The sequence below is a fragment of the Aphelocoma coerulescens genome, unplaced genomic scaffold, assembly GCF_041296385.1.
Source record: "Aphelocoma coerulescens isolate FSJ_1873_10779 unplaced genomic scaffold, UR_Acoe_1.0 HiC_scaffold_100, whole genome shotgun sequence".
In the NCBI taxonomy this organism is placed as follows: domain Eukaryota; kingdom Metazoa; phylum Chordata; class Aves; order Passeriformes; family Corvidae; genus Aphelocoma; species Aphelocoma coerulescens.
The window spans coordinates 1-23585 of record NW_027183463.1 but is presented as its reverse complement, the minus strand read 5'-3'; the positions used below and the strand labels follow the sequence as shown (position 1 = coordinate 23585).

General features: G+C 52.4%; 1 protein-coding gene across 1 annotated transcript; it reads left to right on the top strand.

Annotated features, from left to right (window-relative positions):
- The first annotated feature begins 3467 nt into the window (after positions 1-3467).
- LOC138100534 (M-phase inducer phosphatase 2-like) lies at positions 3468-7961 on the top strand. The gene is made up of 14 exons (XM_068998410.1): positions 3468-3583; positions 3818-3945; positions 4322-4373; positions 4571-4612; positions 4942-4978; positions 5118-5216; positions 5291-5776; positions 5985-6158; positions 6280-6375; positions 6724-6786; positions 6891-6989; positions 7307-7440; positions 7529-7640; positions 7827-7961. The coding sequence occupies exons 1-14, from the start codon at positions 3468-3470 to the stop codon at positions 7959-7961; spliced, it is 1773 nt and encodes a 590-aa protein (XP_068854511.1).
- Positions 7962-23585: the final 15624 nt, after the last annotated feature.

Sequence of the window (23585 nt, the reverse complement as noted above, 5' to 3'; positions counted from 1 at the left end):
GAGTAATCAGAGGACTTTGGGGTGCCAGGAAGGCCACACAGCTGAGTAGCTCAAGCAGAAAACAGCAAAGCCAATGAGAAGTCACAAGAGCAAAACAGAGGACTGCACTGATGCCATGAAGATTTTTGCCTTTTCTTTTATAACCCAGTTATACCCTTTTACAACTTCTCTATTCCTAGTGCTTTTTCCCCACAGTCTTGGACTTGCTTGTCAAGCTAAGAGACTAAACATTTTAGAAGCTTCGTAGCTAGGGATCAGTGTGCCCCAGAGCCCAAGGTCCTCTCCAGAACACATTCTGTAAAGCAAGATAGAACCAAACAGGGGAAGGTTCCTTGGGGAGGGGGGCTCACTTGAGCCTTTCATTGGGGAATCTTTGATAGTTATGCTAATTAGTAAAACCTATAATGTTATACCCAATGTTGGGGGAGAGGGGGACACAGAGAGTCTCGGCGGGGTGCATCTCGATGCATATGACCTGGACGTGTACACCTAAGAATCCTTAAAAACGAACACCAAGGTAAAATCCCTTTTCCCCTTCTAACCGTGTATGACTCTTGATTTTAAGAGTGGAAAAGGCATCAGCACAAAATGGCAAAAAACCAAGACCTTTCCTAAAATCACCCGCAATTTTATTCTTTGTCAAATAATCCCTTTGCAGCTCTTCAAATGTTTCAGGGCAGCAGTCGGCAGTGCTTGAATAGCATCAAAGGTCACGGGCGTGACACCCAGCTTTCTCAGAATTCCTGATTTCTATAGAAATACAGGTATCTAGAAAAATACACGGAAATTCACCGTGAGCAGGAGGAAGTGGTGCTTTCTGCAGGCTCCTGTCAGAGCTCTTGGCCCTCCACAAAGGAACGGGGCGCCTTCCCAACACCCACAAAGTGGGTTTGGACTCCCTGGCCGGCTTTGATCTCCAGGTGGGAGGAAAGGGAGGCCCAGTCGAACACCTTTGGGATTAGTTCTAGGTCATGATTCTTTTTGCCCCCAGTCTTCAGCTCCACTAAAGTTCCATCTGCTTTGGCACATCCATGAGGAAAGTGAGGCAGGTTGGAACCACCGAGGACATCAACACCAGGGACTCCATGTCGAGGGCACGTTTGAAGAGCAAAGAAATCAAGTGCCCTTAAGCACAAGTGGCAACAAACAGATTTGGTTTCTTTGAAGTCTGGTACAGAAAGAAAAGTTTTCAGCAGGTGAACAGAGCAGGCTTGTAATAAATGGGTAAAAGTTCTTTTTTTTGGTTGAGAAGAAGTTAAAAGTTGCTTGTTAGAGGAGTGGGGGTATGCAGTTAATGAGTTAATTGGTATTGCGATTGAACGGGTGTAATGTTGCCATGTGCCTACTAGATGGGGACACCAATGGGGGAAAGTAGTGGGTCTATAGAAAGGAGGAGAATGTTCGAGAATGTTCTTAAGATAACCCAATAATCATGAGGTAAACACTTTGGGGGATTACTGGTTAGGGGGCAAACCAATCACTCGACGCCCCAGAGACTGACAGAATTGAACAGCAATGAGGAGCCTAGCAATGAGCCCTCAGAGGGAGGATCTGAGCTGCACCAATCACAGCATCAAAAGAGACCATAAGAACTGCCCCGGGGCTCAGCCCCCTGGGGTCTTCCTGAGGAACCTGAGTCCAAGGGAGCGCCCTGTGCCTCGCACCGTTTGTTTTTTCTGGGTTGTCGACTGGGACTTGGGCTTCCCTCGAGTCTCTGCTCCTGGTTTTCTTTTTAATAAACGAGCAGACTTTTATTCCACCCAAAAAGTCCAAGCCTCGTTTATAACAGGCTGTTCACAAGTGCCTTTAGAAACCAGAAACTCCACCAATAAAAACCCAGCCTCCGAGATTTCAACCCTGCTTTCTCAACCCTGGACGTGGCGCTCAGTGCCATGGCCTGGTTCTCAGGGTGCTGTTAGGTCATGCATAAAGTAGACTTGGTTGGCTTTTTCACGGTGAGTTGTTTAAGATTCAAATGATAAATTAATAAAATAATTACGTACATCTTCTGGTTGCTTAAAGGTGGTTGGTTAGTGTTAAATTCCTTGTTACAAATAGGTTGCCTGTCTCAGTGATGGCTTTTAACACTACTGATTGCTTACACCCCTCAAGTAACAGTTACAATAATTCTATCGAAGGTTATCAGTGATAGATCTAAGTGGGATGTTTCTATCAACCGCTTGTTATTAAATTAGTTAATGTTGGAATGTTTCATGGAAAAGTTAAGAACCTTGTTGTAAGTGTCTCCCTTCCAGGAGCTGCAGCAGTTAAGTGTTGATATTAACAACTCCCAGACTATTTTTAGACCCCCTCTGAGGGACGGTAACCCCACAGCACGGACACCATGAATGCAAAGGAGGGACTTTTCCCACCACTCGACCCAGCGCCATCACCCCAAGGACTGACCCCGAGTAAGCCCGAGCCATTGCATACAGAGCATCACCTCATCGACCACCGGCCCCAATCAAGTGAAGCCTCCTGGGCTGCACTGTGGGCGGGACTGTGGGCAGATCTGGGAGGGAACAAAGCTTCGAAAAATGGAACTCCTCCGGAGGGAGTGTCCTTTCTCCTTGGACTGGGCGCAGGCGGGAGCCGGCGCTGTGACTCTCGGTCCAAGTCTCACCCTAGAGACCCGAATAAATATTCCTGCCTTTGGAATGGCTAAAGCCAAGAGAGAGCTGCTGGATTGCTGGCCTAGGGCTCATAGCCGGAACGGCTCAAAGGTCTTTTATCTCGGTGCCCGGGATTTTAAAATATTTCAATTTTAAATCTTTTCATTTCTGTAATAATTTCTGAATTTCCTCTTCTTCAGTAAATTACCTGTTTTTGAGGACATTCAGGAGTTGTTTCTTTTTAATAACAGTTAGGTCATAACTTTATTACCCTGCAGGTGACACTCGAGGGCCATCAGGGGTGACCGAGTGTCCCCTGCAGTGCCAAGGTCCGGCCAGGCCAGGCGCGGGGACCGGGCTGGCCACGCCCCTTTCCTCGTTGGCCACGCCCCTTTCCTCGTTAGCCACGCCCCTTTCCTCGTTAGCCACGCCCCTTTCCTCGTTGGCCACGCCCCTTTCGACCATCAACCGCCCCTTCGGCTCAGGCTCCGCCCCCACGCGCCCTCCGCAGCTCTCATTGGCCGCCGCCGTCCCCTCGCGCCCAGCGCCACCTCTCATTGGCTGCCGCCGTCGCCTCGTGCCGGCTGCGCTTTGCCATTGGCTGCGGGCGCCGCTGTTGTTGTTCGTGCTGTTCCTGGCAGCAGGAGCGGCCCGGGGCTCACCTGGCACCTCTCGTCCCCTCTCTTCGCCACTTAGCGCATCTTATCGCCTCTGGGCCCTTCTTAGCACCTCTCACCTCTTAGCTCTCTTCCCCTCCCACTCCTTACCATCTCTTGCCACCTGTCCCCTGTCCCCTGGCGCCGCTCTCTTGCCGCAGCTCGATCGTCGCTCGCTCGCTCGCTCCCTGCCCGGGCCATGTCACTGTGCGGCGGCCGCGGGCTGCCCGGGCTGGCGGCCATCTCCCCGCTGCCCTCGCCGGGCACGGCCCCGCTCACGCCGCTGGACAAGGGTGACCCGGCGGGCCCCGCCAGGTGAGGGGGTGGCCGAGGGCCAGCGGCTGGGAGGGGCTTTGGCCGCCCGCCGCACGCGGGACTGCCCCGACGGGACACGGCTGCTCCGCGCGGGGCTCGGCGGCGGGGCCGTGCCAAAGGGGGCTGGCACGCTTTGGGGATCCCCTGCTGCAGCTCCTGCCCCCGGCCCGGCAGGGCCACAAGGGGCGAGGCCCAAGCGGGCCGCTGACACTGCCCCGTCCTGACCGCCCGCAGGCACCGGGACACCCCGAAGCGGGGCCACGGGGGGCTGCCCCTGCCGCGGCTGTGGCACACGCCGTCCCCGCAGCCGCTGGCCTCGGACTGTGGCCGCCACTCGCTCTCTTGCCAGCCCCCGGATGCAGGTGAGGGATGCGGCTGCTCCGTCCCCGGGCGCTGCCCGGGCCTGGGCTCCTGCAGAGGGTGTTAGCCTAAGGGGACAGGGCTGTGGCGGGAGGGCTTGGCCGAGGGGCTGGCGAGGGGCTCGAGGCGGGGCAGCTGGTGGGGAGGGATGGGCGGGAGCCTAGAGCTGCGCTGGCCGGGGCGCAGCCGGGAAGCGCTGCGGTGACAGCCTGCTCCGGGGGACACGCGACATTCCATGGGCAGCGGTGCTCGCAGGGCCGTTGGCACCCGCCTGCTGGGGGACTCCGTGCCCGGCCCCGAAGTGCCCGGGGCCCCGGGCTGGGGGCAGGAGGCCGATCCCCGCAGCGGGGCTACTAGCCCAGTGCCTTGTTCCCGCAGGACTGGAGCCGGACTTCCCCACGCAGCAGAAGCCCGCGGCCGCGCAGGAAGAGTGAGCGGCCCCATGCCCGTGTCCTCCCGGGGACACCCCCTGTCCCTCCCCCGCGCAGCAGGGCCCGCTCTCAGCCTCGCTGGCGGCTGTGCAGCCAGCTGTGAGCCCCAGGCTGTGCCTGGGCGGTGGCAAGCTGGCCTGCTTGGGCGGCGACGTGGATGCCACCGCCACTGACCCCATCTCTGCTCTCCCCACAGCTCCCAGAGAACGATGCCGGCGTTCGGGAGAGCGCTCAAAGAGTAAGTGCAGGGGCTCTGTCCCTGCCGCAGGACATGAATGCCGGGCTGTCCCCGTGCCCAGGCTGTCCCTGTCCCACAGCCAAAAGCCAGGCTGTCCCCGTTCCCCCTGCTGGGGTCCCGCTCAGGCCGTTGGTGTTTCCTCAGTGCCTGGAGGTGGTTTTGCCCCAGGTCCCTTTGGGGAGCTGTGACAGCCCCGGGTGGGGGGGGGGGGGGGCGTCTCACCCCGCCCTGAGCACGTGGGGGACAGAGGTGGCAATGGCAGAGGGGTGGGACTCAGCGGCCCAGGCCACCTGCTGTCATTTGACCCTTTCCTCTGCCGGCTCTTGCAGCAGGAAGCTCCTTCGGCAGAGGATGCACGCGTTGCCGGTGAGTGCTGGAGGCTGCGCAGGGCTGAGCAGAGCGAGGCAGGATCCTGCCGAGTCCCTGGGCGAGCCGGGACGAGGAGGATGGAGGCAGGAGAGGGGGCAGGGCTGGTGCGCACCTCTCACCGCTGGCTGTCCCACAGGCGTGGCAGCGGGACGGCAGCCGCGTCCTGAAGGACATCTCGCAGCTGCAGGAGCGCAGGGACAGAGCGCGGCGGCGCCGCAGGGAGCCCGAGGATGAGGTGAGGGGGGCAGCGAGAGCTGGGGGGCAGGGAGGGGACAGAGGGGTGCTGACGCCGTGTCCCCCCCGCTGCAGGAGGGCTTTGTGGCCAAGAAGCTGCCGAGGCCGGGCCAGCGGAGCCATGGGGCCGCCAGGAGGGAGCCCCTTGCCGAGAGCCCCTGGGCCGCATCAGAGCTGCTGGTGAGAGAGGCTGGAGGGCTCGGGAGGGCAGCAGCGATGGGTGATGCCGGGGCTGCACGCGTGGGAGCTGCCGCTCCGAGCTGCCCGCGTGGCCTGGAGAGCTGCGGAAGTGGGAGATGGCCGGGCCGGGGGGTCACGGGGACAGCCCGTGCGTCTCCAAAGCTGGAAGGCACCGGCAGGTGGTGGATGGAGCTCGCCTATGGGATCCGTGCCTGCCTGCGGCTGGGAAGCAGCTGGCAGGACTTGTGCCCATTTCACGATCTCCTCTGCCTGTGCCCCAAGTCTCCCCAGCTGCTGCCCTGGCAGAGCGATGCCACCGTGCCCCAGGAGAAGGAGAACGTGGTGAGCACGCCGGTGATGAGCAAGGAGGAGGCAAAGCTGGTACGTGGGAGCCTTTGGGAAGTGGACAGAGCCCCACAATCCCCTCTTGGGGTCTCCACTGGGGCGTCTGGGGCCGCTGCTTGGTGAGCAGCAGCAGCCCAGAGACTGTGGGCTTGTCTTGGTCACGGGGAGCGGGAGCCTTGGCCGCTGCCCTGCTGGTGCTGGGGCTTGCCAGAGCGCCAGGCAGCAGCGCGGGCTCTCCCCACAGCGGCCGGGGAAGCGCAGCCAGTGCCGGCAGCTGTCCCGCTCGCCCTCGGAGCCGGGCAGTGTCGCCAGGCCCGTCCTGAAGCGGGGACAGCCCTCGGACAGCGACAGCCCTGTGGAGGCCAAGCGGCAGAGGAGGGTGGCCGGCAGCCCTGGCCAGGAGGCGTCGCTGGAGCCGGTGGGTGCTGGGGAAGGTGTGGGCTGAGAGCCAGCGTGTCCCTGGCGGGCCTGGGCCCCGGCCCGGCTCTGGCAGAGCCGCTGCTGACATTTGGGGGTGTCTCTGGCTGGTGCCTCGGCAGGGAGCGTGGCTGGAGCCTTCCCGCTCCGCCCGGCGTGAGGAGCTCGAGAACCTGCTGGCCAACGATGACCAGGAGCTCATCGGGGATTTCTCCAAGGTAGGGCCACGAGGATGGGGCAGGTGAGGGGGTGCCCCCATCATTCGGAACGGGGAGCATGGCTGGAGCCCCGCAGCGCTGTGAGAGCCCAAAGCGAGCTGGTGGCCCATGCCTGGGGCCACGGGGCCTTGGGGCCGTGACTTGCCAGCCTGCAGCATCGCTGCGGTGCATGAAGAGCCCCATGGCCGCTCCTCTGCTCCAGCCGTGTGGCACAGCCCCGTCTATGTGGCCCTTGCCCTCCCGCGGGGGCACAGCTGGCCGCTCGGGGGCTTGTGGGCTGGGGCGACAGGTTGCAGGCCTGGGAGGTGTCCTTGGAATGGGGCTGAGCCCAGAGCCTGTCTGTTGCAGCCTCACCTCCTGCCGACGGTGGAGGGCAAGGAGCCGGGCCTGAAGTACATCTCCCCTGAGACGGTAAGGGGGCTGCAGCCCCTCCCCGGCCCCCCCGAGGGGCTGCCTGCCTGCTCTCGCCCTGTCCCCCGGCTGTCCCCCCCTTTGGTGACGCGCTCCCCCCGCAGCTGGCGGCGGTGCTGGCGGGGCACTTCAGCAGCAGCATCGAGAGCAGCCTCGTCGTGGACTGCCGCTATCCCTACGAGTACGAGGGGGGCCACGTCAAGGTCAGAAGCCCCTCGTGGCCCTGGGGCCGGGAGGAAGGGCGGGGTCCGAAGCACCCTCGGAGGTGCTGAGCCCACGGCGAGGGCTCGAGCAGCCCCTCCGGAGGGCACTGAGCCGCCCGGTGGGGTGGAGCAGCCCCTGGGCAGTGCCGAGCCACCCCCTGAAGGGCTGGTTCGCAGCTGCAAGGAGGAGGGTGACGGTGTCCCAGGACCGCGGGTGACGGTGCTGCTGGGGGAGGCTTGGGGGCAGCGTCCTTGAGTCGCTGCACAAAATGCAATGGGACACGGAGGGGGAAAAGGCGCCTTCTCTGCCTCGCCAGGGCGCTGTCAACCTGCCGCTGCAGCGGGACGTGGAGGAATCGCTGCTGGAGCAGCCCATCGTGCCCCTGGACTCCAGCAGGAGGGTGATCGTCATCTTCCACTGCGAGTTCTCTGTTGAGCGGGGGCCCAAAATGTGAGTGATGGCCCGGGGGGCCCGCTGGGCTCTGCCAGCCGCGGATCCCGGCACGGGGGTGATGCCGCGCGTTTTGTCCGTGGCACAGGTGCAAGTTCCTGCGGGAGAGGGATCGCCGCTGCCACGAGTACCCCCAGCTGCACTACCCCGAGCTGTACGTGCTGAAGGGCGGCTACCGGGAGTTCTTCCTCCAGTTCCCGGTGAGTGCCGTCCCCGTGTCCCCTCGGTGGCAGGCGGTCGGCGCCGAGAGGGAAGAAGTGGCGGGGGCACACGGCGGTGGCGAGGGGCAGCTGTGGCTCTGAGCATCCTCGCCGCCACGGGCGGGGATCTGCAGGGCCGGCGGCTGCTGTGCTGCGGGGGCTGACGGAGCCGTCCGTGGCTTGCAGAGCCACTGCGAGCCCCGGGACTATCGGCCCATGCTGCACTCCGCGTTCAAGGAGGAGCTGCGCAAGTTCCGCGGGCAGAGGCGGCTCCGCGAGCGCGGCCGGCGGGCGCTCTTCAGCCGCGGGCGGGACCTGTGAGCGCCCGGGGGTCTCTCAGCCGCGTCGGGGCAGCGCTGGAGCTGGGAACGGAGGAAGGCTTCCCTTGGCTGCGGATGCGCCTCGCCTGCTCGCTCGGGTTTGCTGCGATGGCTTTGGGGTGGTAGTTTTTGTTCAGAGCGGTTTTGCGTTTGTTCGTTGCAAATATTTTTGTGTTTGTTCGTTGTTGCAAATATTTTTTTGTTCGTTGTTCGAAATATTTTGTGTTTGTTTGTTGTTATAAATATTTTTGCGTTTGTTTGTTGTTCTAAATACTTTTGTGTTTGTTTCCGGTTAGGAATAGTTTTGTGTTCGTTGTTATCAATATTTCTGAGTGTCTCCGTTGTTAGGATTGTTCGCTGCAGTCTCTGTTAATAAAGTCCGATTGCAGGAGAACAAAGGCGTGTCCTGAGCTCTCGCTGCCCGCACCAGGCTGCTGCAGGGGTGGGAGCCCCCGATGCGGGGCTGGTGGGATGGCCAGGCCGGGCTGGAGGGCTCTGCTGGGGGTCTGGGGACAGGGGCAGCTGCTGGCAGGGGACAGGGCTGAGGTGCTGGCTTCCTTGTGGGGCGTGGTGACTTCCCCAGGGACACGTGGGCAAGCGTTGGCCCCGTGGCTGCTGTTCCTGCGTGCTGGGCTGGCAGCAGCATGGCCCTGGACCTCCACGGGACCCTCTTTCCTGAGCATGCTGGGCTTGCAGGCAGGACCCGTGGGACACTTGGGGTGGTGACATGGCACCCCTCTCCCTGGGACCCCCACAGCCAGGATCCTGTCTTTTCTTAGGGGGACTCCTGAACTTTGCAGCACCCCCAGGGCTGGCACAGCCGTTGCTGAGGGGAGCCCGGGCTCAGTAGGACTCGCAGAACTGTGGCAGCCCCGTTTTGGGGGTCAGGGCTCATCAGGACACTCAGGACCATCAACCCCCCAAATTCTGAGATCCTCCTGTAGTGATTACACCCCCTCTCCACGGGACCCCCGCGGTAATGACAGCCCTCTTGAGTGGGGCTGGGCTCATCAGGAGCCCCGGGGCTTTAACACCTCACCGCCCTGCCTGGGAGCCCCAAAGCCGTGTTATCTCTCTTTGTAGAGGGCTCTTCTGGCCTTTGCAGCACCCCCAGGGCTGGCACAATTCCTTTTTGGGGGACAGGGCTCGCTGGGAGGCCGAGGGATGTGGCACCTTGAAGGGGTGGGTGTCCTTAACACCAGGGTCCCCCATTCTCTCTCGGGCAAGTGGCCTCCCAGTGCCAAGTGCTTCAGTCACCCTCGGGGCACCCATCCTCCCCTCCACTTCCCTGTCGTGTGACGCTCGGCGATGAAAGAGACGGGGCAGATTGCTTGGATGCAATGAGCCGATTTTATGTAGACTGAGCTCAGTATTTATACCTTTTCAGCAGTTATATAAGCAGCAATCTCTATAACAACCATATTTTGCTTTTTAATAACATTGCAAAACTAGAAGCTAGGACTGACTATCACAGGTACATGCCAAGCATGCCTTTTATGCTGACTGTTTCATTACAGGCCGTACTGCCTGCCACGGTTTGCGGCCCAGCAGCGTTAGCGCGTCTACTTCTGACATGAGGTTAGCAGTGCTCTCACTTCTGCTTTCCAGCTGTATCTCCACATCTCCCCCTTTCTTATCCACGAGTAAAATTTTCTCTGTTGGCTTATCCATCAGTCTCTGAACACGTTGCAAAACACATGGCAGGCAAATCATCATAAGCAGCAGCATGGATAAAATGTAAATTCCTGCTTTAGCTAAATGCCTAAGCCAGCCAGTCAGTCCCCATCCTCCAAGTATGCTTCCAAGGCAGTCGTTCTCCTTTACAACTCTCCGTTTGCTAACACTATCCCAAAGGGCTTGTGTGTTAGCATGAATGGACAGGGAGTGGTCAGACAGGTTCATGCAGCATAAGCCTTCAAATTCATCACAGCCGTGTCCATGCGCTAAAAGCAAAAAGTCAATTGCAGCTCTATTCTGCAGTGCAGCACGTCTCACGCTGTCTATGTCTGTTAATGAGCCTGTTAAAGCACAGCTGGTAGCATTAGTTTGTGTTGCAAGCCAGCAGCCAAGGTTATTCAGGGTTTTCAGGGCATGAGCTGTTCTGATAGATGGAATGATAGATGCAAACACTCGGGCTCCCAGGTTCCAAGATTGAACATTCTCATCACAATCTTGGCTATATGTGTGCGTGCTGCGTTTTGCTCACATCAGTTTATGCAGAGATGGCAAGTTTCCCCAAAAGGAGTGAAACCATGGTTGGTCACCCAAAAGTGCAAGGACCTCCTATAGCACTGCCTGGTATCCCTTTCCATGCTCTGTTTCCACATATCAAGAATATATTGTCCAGCAGTCCAATAGCATCACTTCCAGGAGGGATAGGTTGGGGCAAAGTATGACTACACCAGGCAGAAGCATTGGTGTAAACTCCTGTTCCTGACACATCTAAGCCAAGTTTTCTGTTGGGGCTGTTAGTATAGTTTAGGTAAAAACATGCAAAGGACTGCGTGGACCCAAAATTATCCAACTCTTGGGGCTGCATAGGAAGAGGGGGAAAATGAAGGACCTTATTTACCCCTAAACCTTTGTTGCTAGAAAAGCACCATCCAGCCGATTCACCAGCCCTTTTTCGCCAGCTTTCCTGGCACCACCAGGTTGGCTCAATTCGGCCCATGGCAGTGCACTCCCTTCGAACTGTTACATTGAATAAGGTATCCCATTCACTTTTCCCTAGGGGCAGAGCCACCAAACAGGTTTGGAAAGGGTCACCAGGGGAGGTCATGGGCAGGCACAGCGTAGACTCCTTTAAGGATTCAGCAAGCGTAAGCCAAGCATTGCGTTCTGGGAGGGGTGGCACTGCGTGGCTTCTCCGTCGTCGAGAAGGAGTCCTGCTAAGAGGACCAGCCTGACAAGGCAGCTCTGGCTCCCAAAGATACCATTGTGGAGGCCAGCCATCTTCATGTCCACACACAAATTTTCAAATGAGACAGTTACCATAGGAATGGCACAAAGGATCACAGTGTGGACAGTTGCCACGGCGGCGATGCCATATGCAATACCACCGCTTCTGACACTTTCGACACCAACACAAAACCCACACTTGATGAGCATAATTTTTGCAAATAAAACAAGGAATAGGGTTGCTCTCAACTCCAAGTCTCTCTTTAAACCGTTTCCAGGACTGCTCATGGAGAGAGACTTGCCCTGCAATTATATTTTGTACTGCTGCTGGAGTGGGTTGTCCCTGGAAATCAAAAGGTGGTGTAAAGTCAGAAAGTGCCCTGGAATCAAGTAGAAGCTGGTTGAGCTGATGGTTGGGGTGAGGTGTCCTCTGTGGTCTCTGGAACCGAGGCAGAGGCCGGGATGGCCGGGGTCTCTGCTGATAGTGTGCCAGGGTGATTGAGATCTTCAAAGTCCTCAGGAGAAGCTTTGAAGGATTCTCTGAAGGGCCTCACGTTCTTGGCAGGGATCCACCTTGGGCCATTCTCTGTAGAAACACAGGCAAAACCCCTTCCCCATGTGATGAGGGGATAAGGTCCCAGGATCTGACCTGTTTCTGGATCTTTAACAAGGACTGGGGCCTTTTCTTTAACCTCCAACTGTCGGTTACTGCCAAAGTGCCTTCCAATCGGAGGCTTGGGATCCATCAGGGAACAATTTAAAAAGTTAAACACCTACAGTGCCTTCTGTGAGCGTTCAGCTGGGGCAGCATTCCCCAGTCCCCCTTTCTGTTGTAATAAAAGACGCTTTAGTGAACAGTGGGCTTGCTCAATAATAGCTTGGCCTGTGGAGGAATGAGGAATCCCTGTCTTGTGTTTCACTCGCCAGAGGGCAAGAAACTTGGCAACTCTCTGGGAAATATACGCTGGGCCGTTATCAGTTTTAATTTGTGAAGGAATTCCCAAGACTGCAAAGGCACTTGCGAAATGACAGCAAACATCTTTTGCCGATTCTCCTGTAGGACAAGACAGGTGCAAACAGGGCACCTGAAAAGGTGTCTCTAGAGGAGTGTATATATTTAAGTCTGCCAAATTCAGGAAAGTGAGTAACATCTGTTTGCCAAATGTCGAGGCTCTGGAGTCCTCTAGGGTTAACACCTCCCGCTAGAGAGGGAAAGGAGTGTCTTTGGCAGTCTGGGCACACAGCCACAATGTTAGAGGCTTGGCGAGAAGGCAAAGCAAAAGTTCTCGCAAGTGCAGCAGCGTTCTGATGGAAAAATGAGTGGCTGATTTTTGCCAGGGAAAAGCGATCAGGCACTACTTGCGCAGGTAGCGTAAGTAAATCCGCTTGGCAGCTCCCTTCTGCAATGAAACCAGGTAAGGTAGTGTGAGATCTAACATGCCTCACAAAATATGATTCCTGTCTGTTATCTCAAAGAAAAACAAGTTGTTGCAGCCAATAAAACAAATCTGCATTAGGCACATCTTTCAACACAGCAGCTTCAGCTCTTTCCACCAGTCCTGCAACATAAGCAGAATCAGTTATTCGGTTAAAAGGAACAGACCAGCGTTCAAAGGCTCGTACAGCGGCCGCTAATTCTGCAATTTGAGGGGATCCTGAGACAGCGGTGACATCCGAGTCCCATCAGTTGAGATTGGAATCCCACCAAACAACACAAATTTGTTGCTGAGACCAGACCCCTCTGTAAAAACAGTTAATGCTTGCAAGGGAACCTCGCTTCTTTTGGGTTGTGTTAGAAGGTTAAAACCTGCTGCCACGAGCTTGTGCTGGGGGGGGGCGTGTAGAAAGTTGTCCAGAGAAATCAGTAAGAGCCATCTGAAACACTTTGCACTGTTGAAAAAGCCCCTGTAAATAAACAGCAGTAACAGGCAAACAGATCAAGCAGAAATCAACACCTGCAAGTGTAACAAGTCTCTGTCTAGCTTTTACAATGAGCAAAGCTAACATTTTGTGGTGGGTACTAACAGTTTTAGACATGTGCTGTGGCAGAAAAATCCATTCAATAATTAGTAAAGGGTCTGGCAAGTTAGGGTCCCACTGAAAAATCAAAGCAAGAGGCTGTTTAGCTGGATTTAAAATGATTAAAGGAAAGGGCAACTCTGGAGCACAATGGGTTGATTGCCGGTTTGAGATAGCATCAGCTACCTTTTGCAATGCTTGGCGAGCTTCCAGCGTAAGCTGCCGAGGTGACAGTAAATCAGGCTCTCCTTTTAACAGAGCAAACAGAGGGCTCAAGTCTGCCTTTGAGATTCCTAACAGGGGAGGAACCCAATTAATTGTCCCCAGAAGTTTCTGAGCATCATGTAAAGTAGAAATGTTAGTTTGAATTTGTAAAGGTTGAGGAGAAATACTCTTGGTTCTAATTCACCAGCCCAGGTATTTCCTAGGGGGTTGACACTGAATTTTTTCAGGAGCAACGCAAAGTCCTGCTTGAGTTACAGCATTACTGACAAGGGCTAAGGCTTTCTCCATGACTTCTTGTTTTTCTGCAGCAATTCAAATGTCATCCATATAATGATACAGAAGAGTGTCAGGCATGTCTAAGCGAATGGGACCGAGGATTTTGGCAACAAACCACTGGCAAAGAGTGGGGCTATTTTGCATGCCTTGGGGCAGGACAACCCAGTGATATCTTTGCAAGGGTGCCTGCATATTGGTGCTCGGGACAGAAAAGGCAAATTTCAGTGCATCATCAGGATGCAAGGGAATGTCAAACAAGCAGTCTTTTAAATCAATGACTGTCAAGTGTCAATTTTGGGGGATCATGGTAGGACATGGGAGGCCAGGCTGGAGGCCTCCCATGTCCTCCATAACAGCATTAATTTTGCAGAGATCATGGAGCAAGCGCCACTTGCCAGATTGTTTTTTAATAACAAACACAGGAGAATTCCAAGGACTGGCGGAGGGGACTATACGTCCCTTTTGAAGTTGTTCCTGGACCAATTCAGTGAGTGCACGCAGTTTAGGCAGTGGCAGGGATCATTGATTCACTCAAATGGGTGTCTCAGTTTTCCAGGTTAATTCCAGGCTGTTCCGTGCCTCAATGGTCCCTATTAAAAATCTGACTGAATTCTGAAACCCATTGTGAGAGTACATCTCGTCCCCATAACACGATGGGCACAGCTAGAACAAATGGCCTTACAGAGGCTGGGTGGTTTTCTGGTCCTGTCACTTGAATCAAATGGAAACTTGGATAACTGTGACTGCTTCCTCCTATCCCGCTGAGGGCCATGGCCACCTCCATAAGGGCCCAGTTAGAGGGCCACGTATCTTGAGAAATGACAGTAACATCAGCTCCGGTATCTAAAATACCGGTGGCGTTATTTGTTGTCCCAGCAATGACAGGGTGCACTGCCAGGCAGGACGCTCATCAGAAATTGTTTGTGCCCATAGTGGGGTCCTTACAAAACCAGATGCTCCCACTTTGGGTTCATATTTTTCTACAAAGGATGGTGAATCATATGGGAGAGGAATTAATTTAGCAATACAGGTACCTTGTGGGATAAAACACAGTGGATTGGAGGTCCAAACTATGATCTTAAGTTTGTCCTTAAAATTTAAGTCCAGAACTGCAGGGAGAACAGAAAGCCCTGGAAGGCTGTTGGAGGACTTTCCTAAGAGTTCCAGTTTCCCTGTTATCCTTGGAGCAGGACACCTTCGCAATCATACTTAGAGCGACATTGGTCAGCAGAATGTGGGCCTGGGCGGCACCGTGAGCACACAGGAGTGGCTTTGGGTTTATCTCTTTTTGGAGCAGAACAGTCCCTTCTCAAATGACCGGGTTGGCCGCAGCCAAAACAGACTCCTGAAGTTGCAGGGGGCCCTCTCATGGCTGCAAGGGCTGCAGCCATGGCTGAATATTGGTGTTCTAGGGTGCCAACACGATTGCAGGCTTCAATCATTTCAACCAGAGTTGGATTCTGCTTAGGCAGAGACTTAAGGAGTTTTTTACAGTCTGCGTTGGCATTCTCAACTGCGAGCTTCAGAAGCAAAATTTCACGGGCTGCTGCATTATCAATTTGGCGTTCGAGCGCCTGCTTAAGACGGTCCATAAACTGCATATAGGATTCTTGGGGCCCCTGGACAACGACCGTAAATGATTTCTGAGGCGTCTTTGCATCAGGGACCTTCAGGAAAGCTTGGCGAGCCGCGTTTCAGACTCCCTCAAGAGTCCCCTAAGGAATGTCTCCAGCTTGGACATTAGGGTTGATATATGGTCCCATTCCCATAAGCTGTCTAATTGTGAGGGCCACCAGGGTCTGAGTAGCATGACCCATGTAAGTTAGGAGCAGGTCCTGTAGACCTTCTTCCCACTCCTTTTCCCATTAAGCGTTTTGAGCGGGAGATAGCAGCAGCTGTGCCACTGTTTTTAAATCATATGGTGTCACAATATGGGCTGCAAGCACAGAATCTAGCAGGGTCACAAAATACGGTGAACTGATACCGTGCTCTGTGGCTGCCCGCTGAAGCTCTTTGATCTCTGAGAAAGATATCTGTCCCCAATGGGCGTTCCGTTTTCTCGGTCCCATGTACAAGACAGGTGCCACAATTTTGTCTGCAAAGTCTAAGTCCCCTTCTTTTAATGCTTGTTGTTTCAAGCGGACCCAGGCCTCGTGAGGGCTGAGGGGAAATAAATCTGGCTCTCTTTCAGGATTGATAGATCCAGGGTCAAAGGGATCCTCCTCTCCTTCATCCTCGCTGCTCTCAGCTGGACCGTAGCCAGCAGTGAGTGCTTTTATAGATCGTGAGGAGCCCTTCTCCCTTTTTGTTGCAAGGGGGGCCGAAGCCTTTGGTGAAGGAGGCACAGTCTCTTCAAAGTGCAAAGAGTTCTGAGGCCCCGCTTCTGCGGAGGGGGAGCAAGGGGCATCCCCGTTATCTTTAGCAAGAGATCTTTCCTGAGTTTTAAAGCTTCAAAAATTACTTTCCAGGAGGAAATCATTTGTGCAGCATTTTTATCACCGTTAGCCGCAGCATTCCAAAGTTCCACCCCTACTTTATCCCAAAAAATCTGCCGTAAAAATCATGGACTGAGTTACTCCTTCCAGTTTAGAAGCAGTCCATCGGAGTAAAGTTCTTAAATTGTGTCCAGGCAAAGATTTGCCTTGCTTGCCAAGCAGCATAGACATAAGCTCAAGCACGTCTCTCTCTAGGGTGCTCATCCCCTGACCCTGACCCTGGCCCATAGTTCCCGCAGTGACTCACCTCTTTTTCAGAGGATCACTTGCCGGCCGGCGTGGCTCCCGCTTCTCCCGCGGCTTAACTACAGTTCCGAAGGCTCCCACTTCTCCCCGCGGCTTAACCACAGTTCCGAAGGCTCCCGCTTCTCCTGCGGCTTAACCTTCGGTGAAGTGACTGAAGTTCTGCAGGGCGTCGCCGACTGTCCCGTAGGAGGAAGCCCAGTCCTCACACGCAGGCACCAGTTGTTGTGAGACGCTCGGCGATGAAAGAGACGGGGCAGATTGCTTGGATGCAATGAGTCGATTTTATTGATACTGAGCTGAGTATTTATACCTTTTCAGCAGTTATATAAGCAGCAATCCCTATAACAACCATATCTATGTGTTTAATAACATTGCAAAACTAGAAGCTAGCACTGACTATCACAGGTACATACCAAGCATGCCTTTTATGCTGACTGTTTCATTACAGGCCGTACTGCCTGCCACGGTTTGCAGCCCAGCAGCGTTAGCGTGTCTACTTCTGACATGAGGTTAGCAGTGCTCTCACTTCTGCTTTCCAGCTGTATCTCCACACTTCCCTGCATTCCTGATGAGCTGAAGTCAATCCTGGATTCCCCAGGGGAGCTTTTCCATGCGCTCCTGTAATAAATGGTTACAAGTTTTTTTCTTTTGGTTAAAAAGAAGTTAATATTTACTTGTTATATACAGTTAATAAGTTGATTATTATTGCGACCGTGCGGGTGTAATGCTGCTATGTGATCGCTAGATGGTGACACCAATGGGGAAGAGTGATGGGTCTATAGAGAAGAGGGGAACGTTCTGGAATGTTCTTAAGATGACTTAATGATCTATGAGGTAAACATCTTGAAGAATTACTGGTTAGGGGGCAAACCAATCACTCGACGCCCCAGAGACTGACGGAGCAGACCACCAATGAGGACCCTAGCAATGAGCCATCAGAGGGAGGATTCCAGCTCCACCAATCAGAACATCAGAGGGACTATAAAACCACCCCGGGGCTCAGCCCCCGGGGGTCTTCCTGAGGAACCTGAGTCTGAAGGAACGCCCTGTGCGTCGCACTGTTGTCTTTTTCTGGGTTGCCGAGTGGGACTCGGGCTTATCTCGAGTCTCTGCTCCTGGTTTTTCTTTTTAAATAAACGAGCAGACTTTTACCCCACCCAAAAAGTTCATGCCTCGTTTATAACAGTCAGGGTGGCAGGTATGAGAATCTGGGACAGGGAACACCAAAATGGGCAACAAAATGGGGAGGAGAAAATGTCAATCCGACGTCCTCCCTGGAATCACAACAACGGAGAGGGAAGACGGAATATGGAGGACTATATGGCTTTGATAATTAGGAGAATAAAGGAGGCAACCCCGTGAAATCAGAATGCTAATAAGGCTTTTGGTGAACAGCAAGGGAAAGAGGAAACCCCCACAGAACGGTTGGGAAGGCTCAGGAGAAAAATGAGGCAATACTCCAGCATAGATCCAGAGACACTGGCTGGCCAGGCCCTGTTAAAGGTCAACTTTGTCACACACGCCTGGCCGGATATCAGGAGGAAGTTACAAAAGCTTGAGGACTGGCAGGAACGAGAATTAAATGAACTATTGAGGGAGGCTCAGAAGGTCCATGTTGGAAGGGAGAAGGAGAAAATAAAGACAAAAGCCAAAGTTATGGCAGCAGCTGTGAGAGAAGGGAATCGACCTATGAGAAGTGGAACCCCTCGACAGGATAGGAGGTGTCAACAGGAGACATTCAGAAATAATAACAAACAGGGTGAAGTAAGGACAAAATACCAGTCACAGTCCTGTACGTTTTGATTGTAAAAGGAGGGGATATCTAAGGAGGGATTGCCCTCAGAGGAGTCAAGATCTGGAGGTTTTCAGGGAAGTATAGAAAGGGGAAGGCTTTTCAGTGATTAGTATTAAACAAGTGATTTTAAAGGGAGGTTATGGAACAGGAATGGGAGGTATATTACTAATACCAGGAGTAGAATGGCATTTCCTCGGGAGGGGCTTGTAAGTACAATTAGGAATTGGGGCGTTGCTAAAAAGAAGGGAAATGGTAGTTAAATTGCTCCAATTAAAAGGGATGAAAATTGGATAAACCAAATTGTGTGGGCAGGATCAAAGAATCAGGGTAAATTAGACATGATACTCAATATGATTAAAAGAACTAATAAAAGTTGCCCAATACAAATCCATTGATATCCTATTTTCTCAGAAGGGCATAGGAATTATCTGTTAACAATTCTTTGATTAAAGAGGAATCCTTGAGCTGTATACATTATAACACCCCTATGTGCCTATTAAGAAATTAGATGGTACCTATGGATAGGTACAAGAATTACGAGAATAAAATAAGAGGACTTTTGACTGATACCCTGTGGTCACTAATTCATATAACCTTTGAAATCTTGAAATGAACAACCATTAATACCACAGTGAGAAGGTCCCTTTCAGGTGCTAATAACAGCAGAGACAGCAGTCAGAACTGTCGAGTGAAGGTAGACGCACGCCAACAGAACCAAAGGATCTGTAGAGGAACCCTGCCAGTGGACTGTGACATTATCACTGGGACAATTGAGGACGATTCTAAAAGCAGGACTGTCTTGGGGTGACTTTATAATGTTGTATCCCATATCGCTGTTGTATGCCCAGAAATTAAATTGGTGCCTTTCTATGCCTTTAAACTGAGCCTGAGAGGGGGGAGAGAAAAGTGCACTTTTTCAAAGCAGTTTGCACTTTGTTTTCATGTTTTCAAGGACACAGATAAACCTCTCTTGCCTCTAACAGCAGCAGGGGGAGCAGGAAGAAGCAGCTTGCTTTCCAGCCAGTTTTTCAGCTCCTTTTTCTCTGGAGAGAAACAGAGAGTTGAACCTTGGTTTTCCTGGGACTTTGGGGGGTTTTTTCCTTCTTCTTTTTTGTACTGTTTCAACATCAGAACACATTGGGACTTTTTTCACTGAGGTGGAGGCCCTGGAGGAGGGAGCCCACCCCGTCCCAGCTCCGAGGGAAAGAGAGGAGAGAGATCTACGGATGGACTCTGAAATTTTCCCAGGTTTCTCTCAGCAGAGCGAGAGGTTTTATTATTTAGCATTATTCTTCTTTTCCTGTGTGTTTGTTAAAGAAATAGTTTTTATCTCTTTCACTTTCCTTCGAGGAAAATTCTTTTTTTCCTGAACCTGGTGGGGGGAGAGATGGTTGTAACCTGCCTTCTCTCAGAGGATATATTTCCAAATTTGCCCAAACCGGCACAAGGACACCAGCCTCTGGTGTGGCAAGTAGACTGCGCTCCCATTAAAGAGACTTGGGAAGCTCCTTACAGACTATATTGGTGGTTTGAGATAGCCAAAGAAAACTGTCTAAGTCCTGACATCATCCCTGCGATAGTCTGATCCCTCTACAAATGGGAGTTCTGGGACATATCCAGCACTAACTTCAAAGGACAATAAAACTTTTGCCTTTGTGAAGTATAGGAGAAGGAAAACCCCACGTGACCCTTTGAAATTTAGGGAGTTCTCTCTAACCTACATACCTTATCTGAAGTATCCCAATGTGACACATGCTAATTGGGTTGAATATAAATACAAAGGTGTGACCAATATTGATAGTATCATTATTCCAACAAACCAACCCTCTCTGTAATTGATGTTGTGAGTTCAAAGCATTGCTGCAAGAGAATCAATAATTAACCAAATCCAAATGGGGGAAGGACACCAGAAAAAGTCAAACCCCGTATTCCCACTACCAGCAGGAACTCCAGCTGATGTGGATATGAGTCTACAGGAGCAGAGGGCAAGGCCAGATGGATATCCCCATTTGCCACGCAAGAAGTTAGCTATGGGCAGCAACCCCACCAGCTACGGCGGTGGGATTGGGAATCCTCTTGGACCTCCGATGTTGATTTTACTTCTTATCTGCTCAGAGACTCAAGCAGACTCCTGCTGGAAGTGCTATCAAAACCTGTATTTTGGAAAGACCTGGGGTTCTTATCTGGTGGCCCACACTCACATCAACAGTGTTACGATCCAAAGAGATTAGAGACTTGCAGCATTCAGGGACCACCCTACTGGGTGGCAAAAAACTTAGGACCTAGGGGAATAAGAAAAGGATTAGGATGCCCCCGAGGAGAAGGATGGATTTGTTTCACTGAAAGTGGACATTGGGATATCTCAGATGGAGGTGGAGTACAAGATCTGCTAAAGCAAGAAATAATACAGAATACCACCAAAAGGCTTGCCACAGGTGAGCCCACCTGTATCCACTCAGCTACAGAAACCAGACATACATGCACAGATGCAAGAGACATTGAAAAATGAAATAGAACTACCCCGGCGGGGACGGAACTTATTTGTGGACCTGGGGGAACGGATAAGCAAGGAATTCAACCTCACTGTTGGGTGTGTGGAGGACCACTAATGACCAAGGACCAAGGGGGGGCCAAGGACCCCGATGTCGATGATAAACCTCATCATCCGATTGCAAGTGGTCTTAGATATAGTCACCAATCGAAGTGCTTTGGCCATCGATCTGTTAACCACCCAACAGGATCAGATAAGGACTGCAATTTACCAAAATAGATTAGCCTTAGATTACTGATTGGCCGAGGAAGGGGGTGTATGCGGAGAGTTTAACACCTCCGAATGCTGCTTGGAGATCGACGGTAACGGGGAAATCATCCGCAATATTACCAGCAACACCCGTAAATTAGCACATGTTCCCCCTCAAACATGGACCCCCTTATTTAAAGGTACATGGTTAGAAAAATGGTTTAGAGGGGAATGGTGGAGGAAGGCTGTGGTAATCGGTATCTTTGTACTCTCAGGAATAATCTTTCTTCCATGTATTCTCCCTTGTGTTATCAGAGCAGTAACTACAACGCTGAAAGTAGTTAGTCGGAGAGCACTTCTGTGGTACAACAGTCATTAGAAAAGATGTCTGAAGAAAAAGTGACAAAAGTTATGTTGATGCAAAGAAGTCCTCTCCCAGATACCCCATGGAGTGCTAAGAAGCTGGAAAAGCAGTATAAAAAGCGGAGAAAAATATACAAAGACTATGAGAGTCCTGTGAAAAGAGGAAAAGAACTGATGCGGGCGAAAGTCCCATCACATTTTAGAGGCTGGAGTTGTTATAGGAGCTATTCCAGTTTAGGCGGTTTTGTGCGTCCTAATTCGGGTTGTACAGGTGTTAGGTAGGATGGTTGAATGTTATGATTTGGGTTGTATGAAGTTATGCTGTTCAAAGTGTTGAATGGAGTTAGAAGCCCTTTGTTTGGAGGACTGCAGTTAATAAAGGAGGCCAGGAGGTGTTGATGTAGAGTACTGAAGGTCCCTAAGCCCCCTCGGGATGACATCAGCCTTGAGAGAGGCAGCTGCACCCACCAATCACCAGCCTCCCTCCAAGCCGGACCTTGCACCAGTCATCGTGAGGGGAGAGGGAGAGACCTAGTGACGAGCCAACCATCACCTGAGAAGCAGGAAATCTAAGCCAATGCACTGAGTTGCTGAGCAGCAACCCCGTGGACTGACCAATCAGAAGGACTGCAAGAGAGCACAAAAGGCGGTGTTCACCTGAGAGTTGGGCCTCCTGTGGCTTCGAGTCTGTCACAGTGAAGTCCTCCTGTGATTGAAGCCTACCACAGCGAGGTCCTCCCACCTCTGGGTTAAGAGGAGAGGGCTACTTCCCCTCCTGGTTCTTCCACCTGGTCTGTTTGTTTTGTTCTCTTTTCTTTTAATAAATCACCAGTTAGTCACCTTTGCGGATAACTGGCCCTCATTTATTACATGTGGAAAATTCAACACATCAGACTGCTGCTTACACATAGATGATAATAGAGAGGCAGTGATTGATTTGGCCAAATAATGAAGAAAAATTGCACATGTACCTGTTCAGAAGTGGGAATCCATGTTAAACAGTGACTGGTGGAATAATTTATTTGGAGGAGCATGGTGGGAAAGCTTTGGATTCATGGTATTATGCTCTTTAGCGGGATTCTTGTATCTCCCCTGCCTTATATCCTGTTTTATTAGACTAATAAACCATGTGCTACAACACACGCAGTTGGTAACAATACCTATGGATCCAAAACAGTCTGTGGGGCCTCCAAAAGATCATGGCTCTAAAAAGAAACAACAAAATGAGAGACCCACTTGAGGAAGCACAACAGATATACAAAAGGTATGAATTAGGAACACAGGTGTCAAATTCAACATACAGCTCAAGCCAAATGTATTTTCAAAAAAATAAGATTGTTATAGATGAATGATTGAGAGTTGGCTTTTGCCACATGTTGTCCGGGTTATGGATTATGAGTTATAATATTACATATTGAGACTTGTTTATTGGTAGTTGGGGTGGTCTGGTTGTGAGGTTGGTTTTTCTAGGGGCTGTATGATCTGTGTGTTGTAATACCAGTTCTGTGGGGTGTGCAAAGGGCCGGGCTGTTGCCAGCCAGACTTCGAAAGCACCACCACAAAAGGAATGGGACTCCAACCAACGAGGAGCCTGAAGGCCACAGCACCAGAAAAGCACGGGCTCCCAAAAGATTGACAAGGGGGCGAGACTCTGCAAAGCTGTCAACAAATGTGCATCAGGCTGATGCAATCACAAGGGTATGAAAGGCAGGATCACCATTTTCTGGGCGAGCCTCTGGCACCCAGCCATGCTCCCAGCGCTGTCCCCTTTTGCTTTGCCGTTTTTATTGAGTTCTCAACAAATTGTAATAACTCATTGCCATATCAGATCTGGGTTGTTTATAAAGGAAGCAATAAACTCAGATAGGGGAACTCATTTTACAGGAAAAATTTTCAAGGGGTTAGGACTGCTTTAGGAATACAATGGAACCTCCATAGCCCCTGGCACTCCCAGAGTCAGGCTGGGTTGAAAGAATGAATGGAGAAATAAAGGAACACCTTCTGACGCTGGTGATAGAGACCAAGATGCCATGGGTATGGCTTTTGCCACTGGCTTTAGCAAGAATAAGGGCCAGAGCCAGAGGAGACATTCAATTATCTGCCTTTGAATTGATGTTTGGAATTCCTTACCTTTGTAATTCTCAGCCTAGTGGGAGGGTAGAAATAAATAATGTCTATTTAAAACAATATGTGGCCCGGATACTGTCCCTTATGAAATCTCTTCGACAGGAAGCTCAGCTTGCATAGACCCTGCCTTTGGACTTTGCTGCTCATAACATTCAGCCAGGATACTGGGTCCTAGTTAAGGAGTGGAAAGAAGCACCACTGGTGGCAAAGTGGCGTGGACCTTTCCAAGTGTTACTGACCACATAAACAGCCATCAAGACAGCTGAACATGGGTGGACCCGTCACACTCAGGGTCAAAGTCTCTGAGGCCCCAGAGATTTGGACATCTCAGCTGGAGAAGAAGGACGGGAGGCCACGACTGACACCCCGCAGGAGTGGGCCGCAGCAGCAGCCAGTGCATCGACATCGGGAGAAGCCCCATGTGCCTACCCACAGCCTGTC